The sequence below is a fragment of the Zosterops lateralis genome (assembly GCF_965231275.1).
Source record: "Zosterops lateralis genome assembly, chromosome: Z".
Classification (NCBI taxonomy): Eukaryota; Metazoa; Chordata; class Aves; order Passeriformes; family Zosteropidae; genus Zosterops; species Zosterops lateralis.
In genome coordinates, this window is record NC_139800.1 from 15,833,410 (window position 1) to 15,847,191 (window position 13,782).

General features: G+C 35.4%; 1 protein-coding gene across 1 annotated transcript in view; it reads left to right on the top strand.

Moving 5' to 3' along the window:
- FGF10 (fibroblast growth factor 10) overlaps window positions 1–12,006 on the top strand; it is a 59,061-nt gene extending 47,055 nt beyond the window's left edge. The window contains exons 2-3 of the mRNA XM_083883992.1: window positions 5,079–5,182; window positions 8,873–12,006. Of these exons, the coding sequence (XP_083740118.1) occupies window positions 5,079–5,182; window positions 8,873–9,070 (302 nt within the window). The 3' untranslated portion in view covers window positions 9,071–12,006. The remainder of the gene's footprint in view (window positions 1–5,078; window positions 5,183–8,872) is intronic.
- Window positions 12,007–13,782: the final 1,776 nt, after the last annotated feature.

Below are 13,782 nucleotides of genomic sequence, written 5' to 3' on the forward strand. Positions count from 1 at the left end.
ATCTGAACTCATCATAACTGACAACATAAATGTGTCCCCAAAGTCACTTCCATAATTTCCTTTGCTTCAGTTTAACCCATCTATCTTTGGAACTTAATAGAGGGAGTGGTGTTTAGAACTGTCCTTTGAAGTTGCCTGTCTTCACTGACCAGAGGGAAAAATGTAGGCTAACCATGATCCTGAATTAATTGTTTCTGTTACATGACAGCATGTATACTAGTTAAATTGATTCCTGCCAATTTTGTAGCTAAACCTAAATTCCTCCTTTGCTAAGCAACAGCTCTCACTATTGATCACCAAGAAATTCTCTCATCCCAGGTGCCTCCCTTCCATTTTCTTGGTCTACAGAGAACCATTGATTGAGTCATCTGTGCTCTGCTCTGAAATTAAAGCCATAAAAGCATTGTACAAGATGAAAAATAAGTTGGTACAGACTGTGTGGATCAAAGAACAGGCTGTAATAATTAGTCTTTTGTGTGATTTTTATGCACTGTGGAGATGTCACATCTTATGCTGTGCTGATGTAGGAAGACTCAGAGGATTTGTCACCATAATCTTCCAGAAGTTTGGATACATATCTCAGGCTTATATTAGATCATGTATTAGATGTGGGCACTGGACAGAAATGTTCATGGGACATTATTATTTTGGCTATAGTTGTTCTAAATATGACACATTAGCAGATTGCTTTGTGGTCTTTTAGTACATCGACTTCTGGTTTAGAGTGGGGATGATGTCAGTCTCAAAAATATCAAGTGTTAATAAACTGGTTTATTATCAAACTGGTTTTATATCAAATAAACTGGTTTAATATCAAATAAACTTATTTTTAAGTCAACGTTTAGGCAGGTTATGGTTCAAGTTGGTTATTATTTGAGATTTCTGCCCATAACTGTGATACTGTGGGTTGTGCAATTTGTATCTTAAGCTCCTTTCCAAAGTCAAATACAAGGTCTGTAAGATTGCCTTTCAGTGAAACCAATTTGGTTAATTGAAAAGGCTTTCAAAGGCAAGGCTTGCTTGCCATCTTCAGTTTCCTATGGTTGTTTTAATCTATTAATCCCTCATGTTCCTTCTTCTGTTATCACTAAATACAGGTAAATATGAGAATATCAGTAAAACTTGTCATTTGGGGATGTTTTCATCTTGCTTTGCACAGGTGTGATTAGTGAAACAGAGTGGAAACAGAGGCAGTGAGCTCATATACCTTAGCATTTCACTCTTCATGACTACATCGAACAAATCTATTTGCTCCAAAACACTTCTTTTTAAGACACCTACTAAGAACAGCCTTTTGAACTACCATGTCTTCAACTTTATGCCTCAACACCAACTTGTTTTCACTCAAGCCAGTGGCATTCAAAGGCACTCCTTCAGAGAAACTCTGTAGGGCACAAAAGCCAAAGTTCTGAGAAGTCAGTCTAGTCCCAGCTGCAGTCACACCAAGCCCAGTCTTCTCCAGTTACCTACCAAGAGCTGCAACTTCCTTCAGCAGCTTCTTGTCACCATGTGGGAAACCAAAAGGTTTCACAAGCTCTCAGACATCATCACATTCTATCCTGCTGAACTCACTCTTCATCTACAATATTTTTGCAAATAGAAGAAAACTCAGAGGAGGGAGGGATTGTTTGTGGATTGCCACATATATGAGATAATCTCTGAAAGTGTTGGAGATGTTTTAAATGTGTTTATAAGATCTCTGTACACAAATGATACAACTACAGAAAAATGACCACTGCAAAGCAGTTGAACTTGATCCCAGAATCAGGTGTTTCTTGTTGCAGACTGTCTGCACCCACTGTACATCTGCCTTGACAACAGATCTGATATTGTCAAATTGTCTTTGCTAAGAATTGTTTGAGGTAATTTCATCCACTTTCTAGGATATTTTGTAACTTTTTTGCTTCATATTATCAGCATTTTTATAAAATATAGGACATTTTTGATTAACATTTGTAATCAAAGAAGTGCAATTTTCACTTGTAGCTTTTATAGACCCTCTGTGCAAAGCAAGAAGACAAACAGCCAGGTTGCTGTTTCCTTGTAATATGTATAATGATCACTTTTATAAACTATAAAAATACAGTTTATTTAAGGTAAATATATTTGGGTTCTGTTGGGAATAAATTTAAAGCTTTTGAGACCTGTAAAGAGAGCACATGCATAGCTACAAAGCACATGTCAAGTTGATATTTGAAATCTTTCTAATTATAATGAATTGGAAATGGTTTGGGTATTGAAAGCTAGGCTTTTACAGTGGATGTGGTCAGTGGGGATTAGTTGTAATTGTTGGGTTTTACAGAGTTATGGCTGTAAAATAATAGTGTGCTATCTGGTTTAAAACCATAATAGAGGCCAGAGCATTTTGATTTTTTTAAATTAATATTTTCATTTCCAAGTTCCTAAGAAGCATGAAACCAGAACAAATAACTGCCAAGACTTTTACCCCAATAATATTGATTTTTTTTGTACTTCTTATTATCAAGAATAATTACAAGTCACAATGTATCATGGAAATTATATACCCTTACACCTCTTCTTGGAGCCAAGTCTTAAGGAATGGAAATACCTAAGCCCAATGGCATAAAATCAGATAAAAGAAGCATGCAAAGAAGACTATTGAAATTTCTTTTTTGTGTTAGTCTTAGAAAAAAGAAAAAAAGCTGCAATGAAAAGTTAACATTGATGAGACTAGAATAAGAAATTGAAAAAAAATAAAGGGGAAAACACTGTCGTTTTAAGCTTCATACTGTACGTCTTAATTTCCTTTTTAATATATTCCTGCCAAATTTAATAATGCTTCAAGAATAATCAAATGCATGTTTTCACTCTTACATCAAATGCATTTTACCTATTTTTCTTCAAATTAAATTAAATTATTTCAAAGTTCTAGAAAATTCTTAGGCCTGCTTGCAGATTCATGTCAGATGAGTAGATTCTCTCCTGCTGACCTTTGAAATTTGTTTACATCACTGAAACCAATGAAAGATTCCTATTGCCTTCAAAAGATTTCTATCAAATTAGAGATGCTTCTCCTGGGAAAATTTGTAAATCGCAAAGAATAATTTACAATCTAGAAAAAAATCTAGATTTTAACTGCACTTGTAACCAGCAGGTAACTCTTGGGAGACTACAGAGAGTAGCAAAGTATCAAAGTATCAAATTAAGTCTCTACTACCCCAGGGTTAACAGATCAAGAATAAATTATTTGAAAGAAAAACATCCCTTAAAAAAAATCCACTACTCCCAAAAGAAATACTGTAGAGGATAGCATATGCAAAATTGTCAACGAAACTTATACATTTTTCAACTTTCAAGTACACAGAACACACTCAGTAAGAAAAAAATCCATGATTATTAGTGATGATATTATCAACCTGATGATAATTTAGAACAAATCTGCTATTTTTGGCTACAACTAAATAGCTTACCCAGCTATAGTCAAGCTAGTTGTTGTGGCTGTAATGTAAATGGAGTAACATTTCTCCTCATGACCTCCTAACAGTTGCTCCACCAGGAATATAATGGAGTGTGAAATTGCAAACAAAGTTTACCAGAAAAACCACACTATATTTTCATTAATTATAGGAATACTTGTGTTTCTTTTATTTAAATATTTTACAGAAAAGCATTGATGTCCATCATTCAAGTGCAAGATATCTGAAATGGGCTAATTCTGTACAACTTTCTTACTTAGGCACTGCTCTCCAACAGCTCTTGGTGAAATAGTTCATGGAAATAGCCTAATATGATGTTATTGTTAGGAGGATAGTATGGCAAAATCTAAATCAGATTAATCCCTTTCAACATAAGAATTTATAATGGCGCATGTTATGCCAGTATTTTTCTTGCTTCTTTGTTTGTGTTTTAGTTTGGTTTGGTTTCTTGTCTTGTTACTGGTGCTAGAAATGGACCCAGACATGGTTCAGAATACAATTCTGCAGAAAGAATTAACTGAATTCTTCTCATCACTTTTTGGCATGGAAAATACGAAAAACAAAAGTGTCACTCATGGTGTTGTAGCAGTATTTGCATCACATTCTTGCCCTCTAATAGTTTGCCATCCACAAATTAGTCCACTTTACTCTGATTTTGGGCACAATTACTTTAGCAAATGTCCCATGGGAGAGCTGCTCAGTCCTCTATGACAATGCTCTCTCAGAAGATCAAGAAAGCAACTTTGAATTTTCTTTGCTGTGAAAATGAGCACCATTTTAAGAAAAATACAGATTAGAGCCCTGCAAATATGGACTCGCTGATCTGCTTCTATCAACAGCATGGCCCTGGTATATGTAAGATATCACAACCTAATCAAGGAGGACAGTTTTGAGTTTTGCCCCTCCTGTACTTTCTCTGTTGGTACACCCGTAGTGTCCCACACTGAGTTAGCCAGGCTATTGATCCAACTATTGCTACGTAAATGTCAGGACAACAGGAGAAATGCAGGAGCCAGGCATGAAGTCTCCTACTCCCAAATCAGTATGCTCCTGGGCAGAAAACAGAGATGAAAAGGTGTATCTCCCTATAGAGGTCCCTTGAACCATCCAGTGTCCCAGAAAGTGTCTGTTTTAAAGTGTTTGTATTACAAACAGAGCAAAATGTTTTTGATATCTGGAAGACAAAGATAGTGTGGCCATTAGTGTTGGTCTTACTATTTCTACATTGTCAACCCACTTGCCAAAAGTAAATTTATCAGCTCAGTGCAACCAAGAGATATAATTTATCTAAATGTTCTACCAGGGTTTTAAGACTGGGGAAAATCAAATATTCTACTGACATATGCTATACGTTTAATTTGATGCTGTAGTTTCAATGTCTCTTCTGACAAATTTTAGTAAAATCTATACTAAGAATGGAATTGATTCAGTATCTACAGGGTTTAAAATGCAGGGTTAGGAAACATGTTAATTGACAAAATGTGTATATTCTTGCAGTGGTTTAAAGAATACTTCTCCTGAATCTTTTGGTCAGTTGGTGCTAAATATTACAGTGTTTAGTATTTTTCAGATTTATTGTCTTTTCTATAGTGAGAAAATCCTGTAACAAAGTTATTAAATAGCTCAATTTTTATTTTTTAGGCATATTGGAGATAACATCTGTAGAAATTGGAGTTGTGGCGGTTAAGTCTATTAAGAGCAACTACTATTTAGCCATGAACAAAAAAGGAAAAGTCTACGGCTCTGTAAGTACCTTTTTCCATTCCAAATGGATTTCAGGAGTCAGCACAGTTCCCTGTCTGGCCCATTGAAAACAATGCTTGTCTGTGTATTGCTACTAATTAGAGCTGAAATGAGCTGCTCATCAAAATTTCATCCTCTGATAAACCAAGATCACCCCTCTCCACAAGCTTCCTGTTTGTTAAGCGCATGTCATACCAACATAGCTGCTGGGATTTATCATGCTCACTGCTTCAGTCATATTTTTATTAAAGACTGTTCAGGAGAGAGAGTCTCACAAAATGTAAATTTTAAAGCTTGTTTTCCCTGGTTTTTACAGTGCAATCACACTTAGCAGCAATTTGAGGGTGGGGGAGAGAAGAATAAAGGTGCCTGCAATCATGGAAACTTGAACTGATGGAGTTAACACACCAAATCATTAAATTAAAACTCTGAAGGAGATTCCTAGAGTAGCAGGCTTTAAGTTGACTATATTGATTGATGATTAAGATTATGGACAGTACAGAGAGACATGAACTTAAATATCAGCAGATAAGATTTATATGAGCAGAATTCAGGTAACATTTGAAAGTTGTCCATATATACTTAAATTGTATTTGTGTAAGTTTGGGGTTACTGATACTTTCAGGGGAAAAAAATCCAAACACCAACACCCAAAAGTAATCAACTAAACAAAAACAAACCAACCCAAGAAAACTCAGAAACTATCCAAATATTTTAATAGAAGGCAATCTAATTTATAAATCTAACAACTAAACCCAAATATATCATCACACATCCCAATGATTACAAAAACACCAGATTGTTGGGGTATTACATCTGGTTTGGTTTGCAATTTGGCAATGTTGTTCCAGTTCCTGGAAAGGTTATGAGCCAATCTGCAGGTTGCTTAATGTTCAGATCATCCATATGCTTCATAGAAAGGAGGTCACATATAAGGACTGAGTTTATTGTTGAGCAATGTATCTAGGCCTAGTATTTCTGCTGAAAACAATGAAATAATGATAATAAGTGAGACTCAAGGGACCTCTAGTGATTTGGCCCTCTTTTTCAAGGAAACATTTCCACAGAGTGTGTTTAGTTCAAACAAACTATATAAACTGTCCTCCCTCACCTATACTGTGGCTAGTCACTCCTGGTTCAACAATATATTTCTGATTTTCTAAACTCTTCAACAGTGTCAAAGAAGCGCATTAAGGAAAGACCAGAAAAAAGCATTTTTTCGTATATTCCTTTAAATGTAGATTTAATTTCTAGATTTATACTGGTCAGAAATACAGGATGATCAATGCTTATTGTGAGAGAAAACTGAGTATTGAGGTACTCAGTACAGTCATTGATCATGGCTATGCTTCTATACATAGGTGAAGGTTTTAGCATAAATCACCACCTTCAATTCACTCCTCTCAATTATGCACTTCAGTCATTTGTGTTAGTCCATCCCAAAGCCCAAGACAGGCTTTCTCACCCCAGTTGTTAGCCTTGCCTGCTGTGGTAAGAGTCTATTTAGAGTCTATCCCTACACTATATATGTACAAAAGACATTGAAGCAGCTTTCATGTACCATAGATGGCAATTGCTGCCATAAGATTCAGTAATTCATAGTGTCTTAGAAATAATGTTGACAGGAAGATACGAATGTGGGAAGCCTTTTTTTTAATTCCAGCTGAGATAATTTTTCAATATTCACATCATAAAATCACAACATAATGATTTATCAAAACCTATTCCATAATACTTTAGCAATTTCAAGAATGCTTCTGTTATTATTTTTCCCATAAACCCAGGACTTGCAGTTAGGCTCATATTACTACAATGTGGCAGCTTGCAGATGGATATTAATACCAGAACCAATAAAAATTGTAAAAACACCCTTGAGCACGTGCACGATAGACATTGGTGCAGACTTTTGCTGAAATTTGTTTGAAATGAGCAAAGCAATCCTGTGTAGCACTCAGACCCCTGCCAGTAAGACTTCTTAAGCACATGACAACATTGTCTTTTCTTGGTTATCTAAGAATAGAAGGATTTTGAGTAGAATTCTGCATCTAGGAAACCAAGCAAAGCTCCTTCTGTGTTAATCAAATACTTTTCTATTGGACTGATTTCAGTTAAAATGAGGGCGAAATGACTCACTGTTAGGTTCCTTTAATGAAATTAGCTTTTTAAAGCTTTTTTCCACAAATTGGCAGATAGGAGATTTACAGCTGTGATTGATGAGCACCTGCCTTTTAATACCTTGGCACTAGAGGTGACATGTTACAGAAAATAATTGGTAAATTATCTATATGGTAGCTTTGTGAATGTAGGCAATGTCAATAGTGGTCTTCTAAAGATTCTTGCCTTGGAAGTGTCTTCCCCACTGATCATAACTACCAATCCCAAAATTAAAGACCACTTTGGGAGCCAATTTGAATTTGAATGTGTGCAATTCCGTCAAGCAGGACTTCCATGGTCATAGAAGCTGACTGTATCAAAGTACTTAACATTAACTAGTTTAAAAGTTCTAATTTAAATTAATACATATGGAAAATATATTTTAACTTGATTTTGTTAACATGAAACTTGATTTATTAGTCAGACTTTCATCTTGTTCATGGTCACATTAAAAATAGTGCATGTAGTTAGCATATCACAGTCTGAGATTCTGACCTGCTTCTCCCTGAGCTGTGAAATGGCAGCTTATTTTCTGAAATGCAAAAACAACAAAATGCTGATTTTTCATTTTAATTTAATTATGTTTCAAACACCCCACTTTTAAAAGCCTTTGAAATGCAATATAAGTAGTTTGTTAAAACTGGATGGGTTTATACATAGGAATTACTTGTTTATGAGAAGAACTACTCTTGGCTTCAGTATAGAAAAGCGTAGCTATGTAAAATTACATTTAACAGTATATGAAAAAAAGTAGTCTCCCCTACATGCTTCCACAGGCTTGTATTTTTGATTCCTTCTAACAGCCTGATGTCTGGTTCTCCTTTAAAGTAGAAAACCTTAATCCCTGGTCCCATACATAAAATTATTTCCAATGTTGTTTAGTCAGTAAGATATGGGATATCCCATGATACATAATCATTGATACATGATTCCTTTTCAGGCTAAGCCTTTTCTCAGGTCAGCCAAGTGAATAGGCCTCCCATCAACTGTGATAGCAGCTTAAAAGTATTTTGCACCTATCCAAAAAAACCCTTTTTTATTACCAGTGTGGTCTAAAGATTCTTACTTTAAATAAGAAAGAGTCCTATTCCATCAATGTTTGTTTAATGTATGGTATCAATAATCCAAGATATTCAAGAGTTATATTTGTTAGAACTGAAATATGATTAATGATTCCAAGACTACTTTCTCATACTTTTGAGTTTATGACTGAGAATTTGATTTAATATTCTTGCCATAATCCAACACAGAGAAGTTAATTTCCAGTTCTTAATGAATTATACAGTTTAACTGCTATATCTATGCTTTGACTAATCAAGTATATATTTTGTTAATTTCACTTTTTGCAGTCTAACTGCTGCTGTTTTATATGCTGTGGACACAGGGAAACTTTTATTTAAATACACTATGAAATCCTAAAGGAGTGTCACACATGAAAGACTACAATATTTTGAAACATTTTTTAAAAGTATTTGCCTTCAGTATGCTGAAATATTATGTTTGTTCTGAATTTGTGGGTTTTTTTCTTCTTTCAACAGAAGGAGTTCAATAGTGATTGCAAATTGAAGGAAAGAATAGAAGAAAATGGATATAACACATATGCGTCCTTAAATTGGAAGCACAATGGAAGGCAAATGTTTGTGGCTCTGAATGGGAGGGGAACTACGAAGAGAGGACAGAAAACAAGAAGGAAAAACACTTCAGCTCACTTTCTTCCTATGGTAGTCATGTCATAGATGAACAAACTATTTTTTTGGCACAGTTGAAGCAAAGGCTGTTGTGTCAAGAATATTTGGTAATTCTCTTAAAAAGTAGATGCGGAGAAGTAGCACAGACATCTGCATGTTTGAAATGAGAGCAGGGGAAGCCTTTGAAGGTTTTGTACTTATTGCTGGCACATGAAATACCTTTATTTAGTTCGTTGTCATATCTTATAATCAAAATGAAGCTGGATCAAAGGGGATGGAATCTATTGCCAGTGTGAACTTTTTTTTTTTTTTTTTTAATCACTGCAGCAGACCTTGATGGACATAAGACAATCTGTTGCGTGATCTTCATGGGGAATGCTATTTATGGAATACTAACTCATATCAAAGTCCTTAATTGCTCATTCAAGCCTAATGATTCAATGAACAGTTAGACACACAAGCATTTACTGGAAGCACTTGGGTCATATGCACAAATAATGACATTTCTGGAGAAGCCTTGTGGATAAATGGATAGGATAAACAAAGTAGTGTATAACTGTTCTAACAAAATGAATAGTATGGTTTGCTTGTATGTCCTAAATTCATTTCTTTTTATTTCTCTCTAAGTTATTTATTTAATAGGATGTTAAATATCTTTTTTATTTGAAATGTTTCCTCATTTGCTTCTTTCTTATTTTCCCTTTTTCTTAGTACTTCACAGAGAGGTTGATAGATTAAAATGTCAGAACCTCAGAAGTACTCAGAGAATAGGTATTAGACAAGGCTTTAAAGGCAGAATTTAGAGTGTATACTCCATTTCTTCCTAAACTGTCTTGCACTTAAGCATAAGACCAAACAAGCGGTGCTTGGATTTATGGTATTGGGTGTCTATGTTGGAGAAATTTTTGTACTTATCAGCACTCAAGAAAAACCTTCAAGAAATATTTTGTTCAAAGGGTCTTTCTGCTATTTTGAAATTGAGAGAAGGGGCCACATCTGTGCTTGGGTGTCAATGCATTGGTGTGTGTATTCATCTGACTTTGATTTCAGTTTGGAGCTACAATCTAACACGCTGCTATCAGTGTGGTATTCTGCAACACACATTGGGCTGGAACCCTGATGTGGTCAGCCCTGTTAAAATCACTGAGACTGCAAGTGTTAAAACAAAACAATAGTGTGTAATTCCTAAGTGTAACATTTGGCTGCTGAAAGGTAAGCAAGAAAGCAACACAGTTCCGCACACCTTATTCAATTGACACTCTCATTCAACCCATTTGCCTTTGGTACCAACTTGAAGAATCACAGGCATATAGTGGGAGTGATATCTAACTAAACGCTGCAAGACAGGAGATCCAAAATCATGCTCATGCGTTTTTCAGAGATTATTACTCATGTGTATATTATATATGAGAGCCAACCAAAAAGCTGTGCTGGTTTCCAGCTTTAGCATGCCTTTCATAACCATCACAGTAACTGAAGGCTCAAAATACATAATATCCAGCACATTTTTATGAAGTGTTACTCATCCCATGGCTTAACTTGAGCAACTGCAGTATAATAAAGTTAAGCATAATATGAAGTCTGTTTAATTAAAGGTACATAAGGTTTGTTTTATATTTTGCTTTACTCAGTAATTTTAGAGAGCTCTGGATAGCTCACCAGTGTAACCATATTGAGATTCATTTTGTTAGAGCAGATAAATAGAGAACAGTACATCAAACAATTTGTACCACTGTCTTCACATTGTATTCCACTAAACAAATAAATAAGCCTTTGCAGTGTCTTTAGTAAGAAACAAAAGTAGTATAATATTATTTTGTTTTAAATACTTTAACTGATAACTATAAGATTATATTGATGCTGCAGTTTATCTTCAATATTTCTCGTTGTGAAAAAGTTGGTTTTATTTTTATTGTTTGGAGACTGTATTTTGGTACAAAGGAGAGCCTTGCTTAATGTGTCTTTGTGAGAATGTTTAACCTCTATAAAGGCTGGTGTTGTTGGAATCTTCTATAACTTATTTAAGTCAATGTTTAACCAGCACTTCAATCTTAATCTGTTATTTAAATATTAGCTGTCTTTTTTAAAAAAAAAGCAAAAAAAAAGCTTTCCCATAAAATACAAAATGGTCAGATTATATTTCCTGTCCTTAAATAAAGTCAGCTGTTTTAAAACTAGGGACAACATTGAGACAAAACATTGAGAGACAACATATTTTTAGTTGATAGCTGATGTGGTATTTCATGGTACTTTATCTCCAGTTTTCTTCTTCACAAATGACATTTTCCTAGAAAGAGAAATAAGAATTTTCAGATTTTAAATATAATTGCAGCTCACAGCAAAACTTTACTACCACGATAAAAGTTTCTGTTGTTTAAATTTGTAATCAGTAATTAGAACTGACAAGACATAATGGACCACCCATACTGAACCTTCAGTATGAGTTTGGATGAATGCAGTATTGAATGACGACTTAAAGAACATTTAGGGTACAAATGAAATTCTCTTCTTACAGAATTACCTAGATGACTTGGTCAGGGGAAAATTATGCATAAATATTATCAGAGTACTCAAAGCACCATGCTGCTCAAACAACAAGATCAGGAAATTTCACTTTCCCAAAGCGAGCCAGGAGCCATTTGTGACATGAAGAGTGGTTTCTGAAAATGAACCAAAATAAAAAACCCTTGAAGGAATCAATGATTCCTGTGTGTTTGGTATACTGTAACGCCCACTGTAGTGGGAGCAAACTGCAGATATTAGAGTATCCCAGATCCTCAACCATAAGCTCTGTTTTCTGTCACCCTGAGCATAACAGTCTCCCGAGTAAAAGGAAAACAGGGGGAGGGGTTTAGAAAATAAAAGGGATACCAAAATCACTGAGCAACAATGTATAGTATGTTATATTTAAATAAAAATAATAAAATGTGGGGATTAGAGAATAAAAGTATTGTCTTTGTTTGTTTTATTAACCTGAAATTGTACTGCACAATAAAAATAAAAAGAAAAAGATCTGTTGTATTACAGGCTGTGATTTCATGCTGTGTACCCCCCAAACAAAAATCACTTGAACATTTCTAAGTATTTTTAATATTTTGTATATGTGAGGACACTACCTCCTCACTAATAACACGCAAATGCTTCAGATTCTTCCTGTATTTGAATCCACCTAGTTTTATATAGTGGAATAAAGCAATTAATTTAGAGGAAGCATGTTTCATAAAAGATTGAAGGGGTTTAGGAAGAAGAGCATGTACTAATATTTTTAAAGTAAACTTTAGATATGGTAAAATAGTTACATTTTGGATAAGACTTTATTCAAGGCATTTCAGGTTATGAAGTTCACCAGAGGTTGGAAAGCTTTAGAAGAAGGAGCATAACTTTGTAGTTTGTGCCCCTCCTGAAACTGGTTGTCTCCATTCAGCACCATTTCAAGCAGTGACCTTGAAACTAAAGTATGAAAACAACCCTTCTTTTGAAGTATCAAGTATCACTATTTGCTCCATTAAGTTAGACTGTGGGACCAAATTCACCTTCCTAATTTCCTATTAAATTGGAGAAAAAAAAGTGTAACAAACTGTTTCTGCTCCAACTACTCAATATGTCATTACTGATGTCAGTGCAACTTCAACTAACAGAAGAAAAGTTGTTTCCCGTGGCATTGTTAGCAAAAAATAGAATATGAAAAATTAATTGGCTTTCAACCTATAAATTATGATTCATAGTTACCCTTACCTCACAAACTTTTTGAATCTGATGTTTAACTACATGGAAGCTTTCTTGGAATGAGTTTAGGATTTTCTAACGAAGCACAGTGCATCTCATACCTGATACATGTATTCTCATTTGTTAATCCCAGAAAAACAATGTTATATGTCCTTTGTCTACTGCAACAGTTTATGAAAATATGGTCCTGTGAAGGCAAAATAAACAAATGGTGACTAAACCTCAAGTAACTGATAAGGGAGTACTGATTTCTGAGTTACTGCAGTACAAATGAAAAGAATTTCCACTCGTGAAATTCCTCACCAGGACCATTACTGATGTCATTGTGTGCTATTTTGTTAATGCAGAATAGAATAATAGAATGTTAAGGGTTGGAATGGACTGTAAAGATCATCTAGTCCTAACCACCCCTCCAATGGGCAGGCACACTCTCACTAGACCAGGCTGAACAAGGCTTTACCCAGCCTGGCCTTGAACTCTTCCACTATTGGGGCAATCCACAGCCTCCCTGGGCAACTTGTTCCACCACATGCAGTAAAGAATTTCTTCCATACATCTAACCTAAGTTTACTGTCTTTCAGTTTGTACACATTGCTTCGTGCTCTATCACTGTATTCATGTCAAAGAATCCCTCTCCAGCTTCCCTGTAGGTTCCTTCAGATACTGGCAGGTTGCCATGAGGTCTCCACACAACCGTCTCTTCTCCAGGCTGAACAGCCCCAACTTTCTCAGCCTGTTTTTGTAGAGGAGATGCTCAGTCCTCTTACCAGCTTTTTTGGCCTCCTCTGGACTTGCTCCATCAATTCCGTGTCTTTCTTATGTTGGGGACCCTGTAGCTGGACATAGTGCTCCAGGTGAATTTTCAACAGAGCAGAGCAGAGGGGCATAATCCACTCCCTCAACCTGCTGGCCACACTGCCCTGGATACAGCCCAGGATTCCAGGAGCTTTGTGGGCAGTGAGTACACATTGCTGGGTGATTTAGTGAGTGGAATTAAAAGTTGATGTCTTTTCTCCACTGTTTACATGATTCCT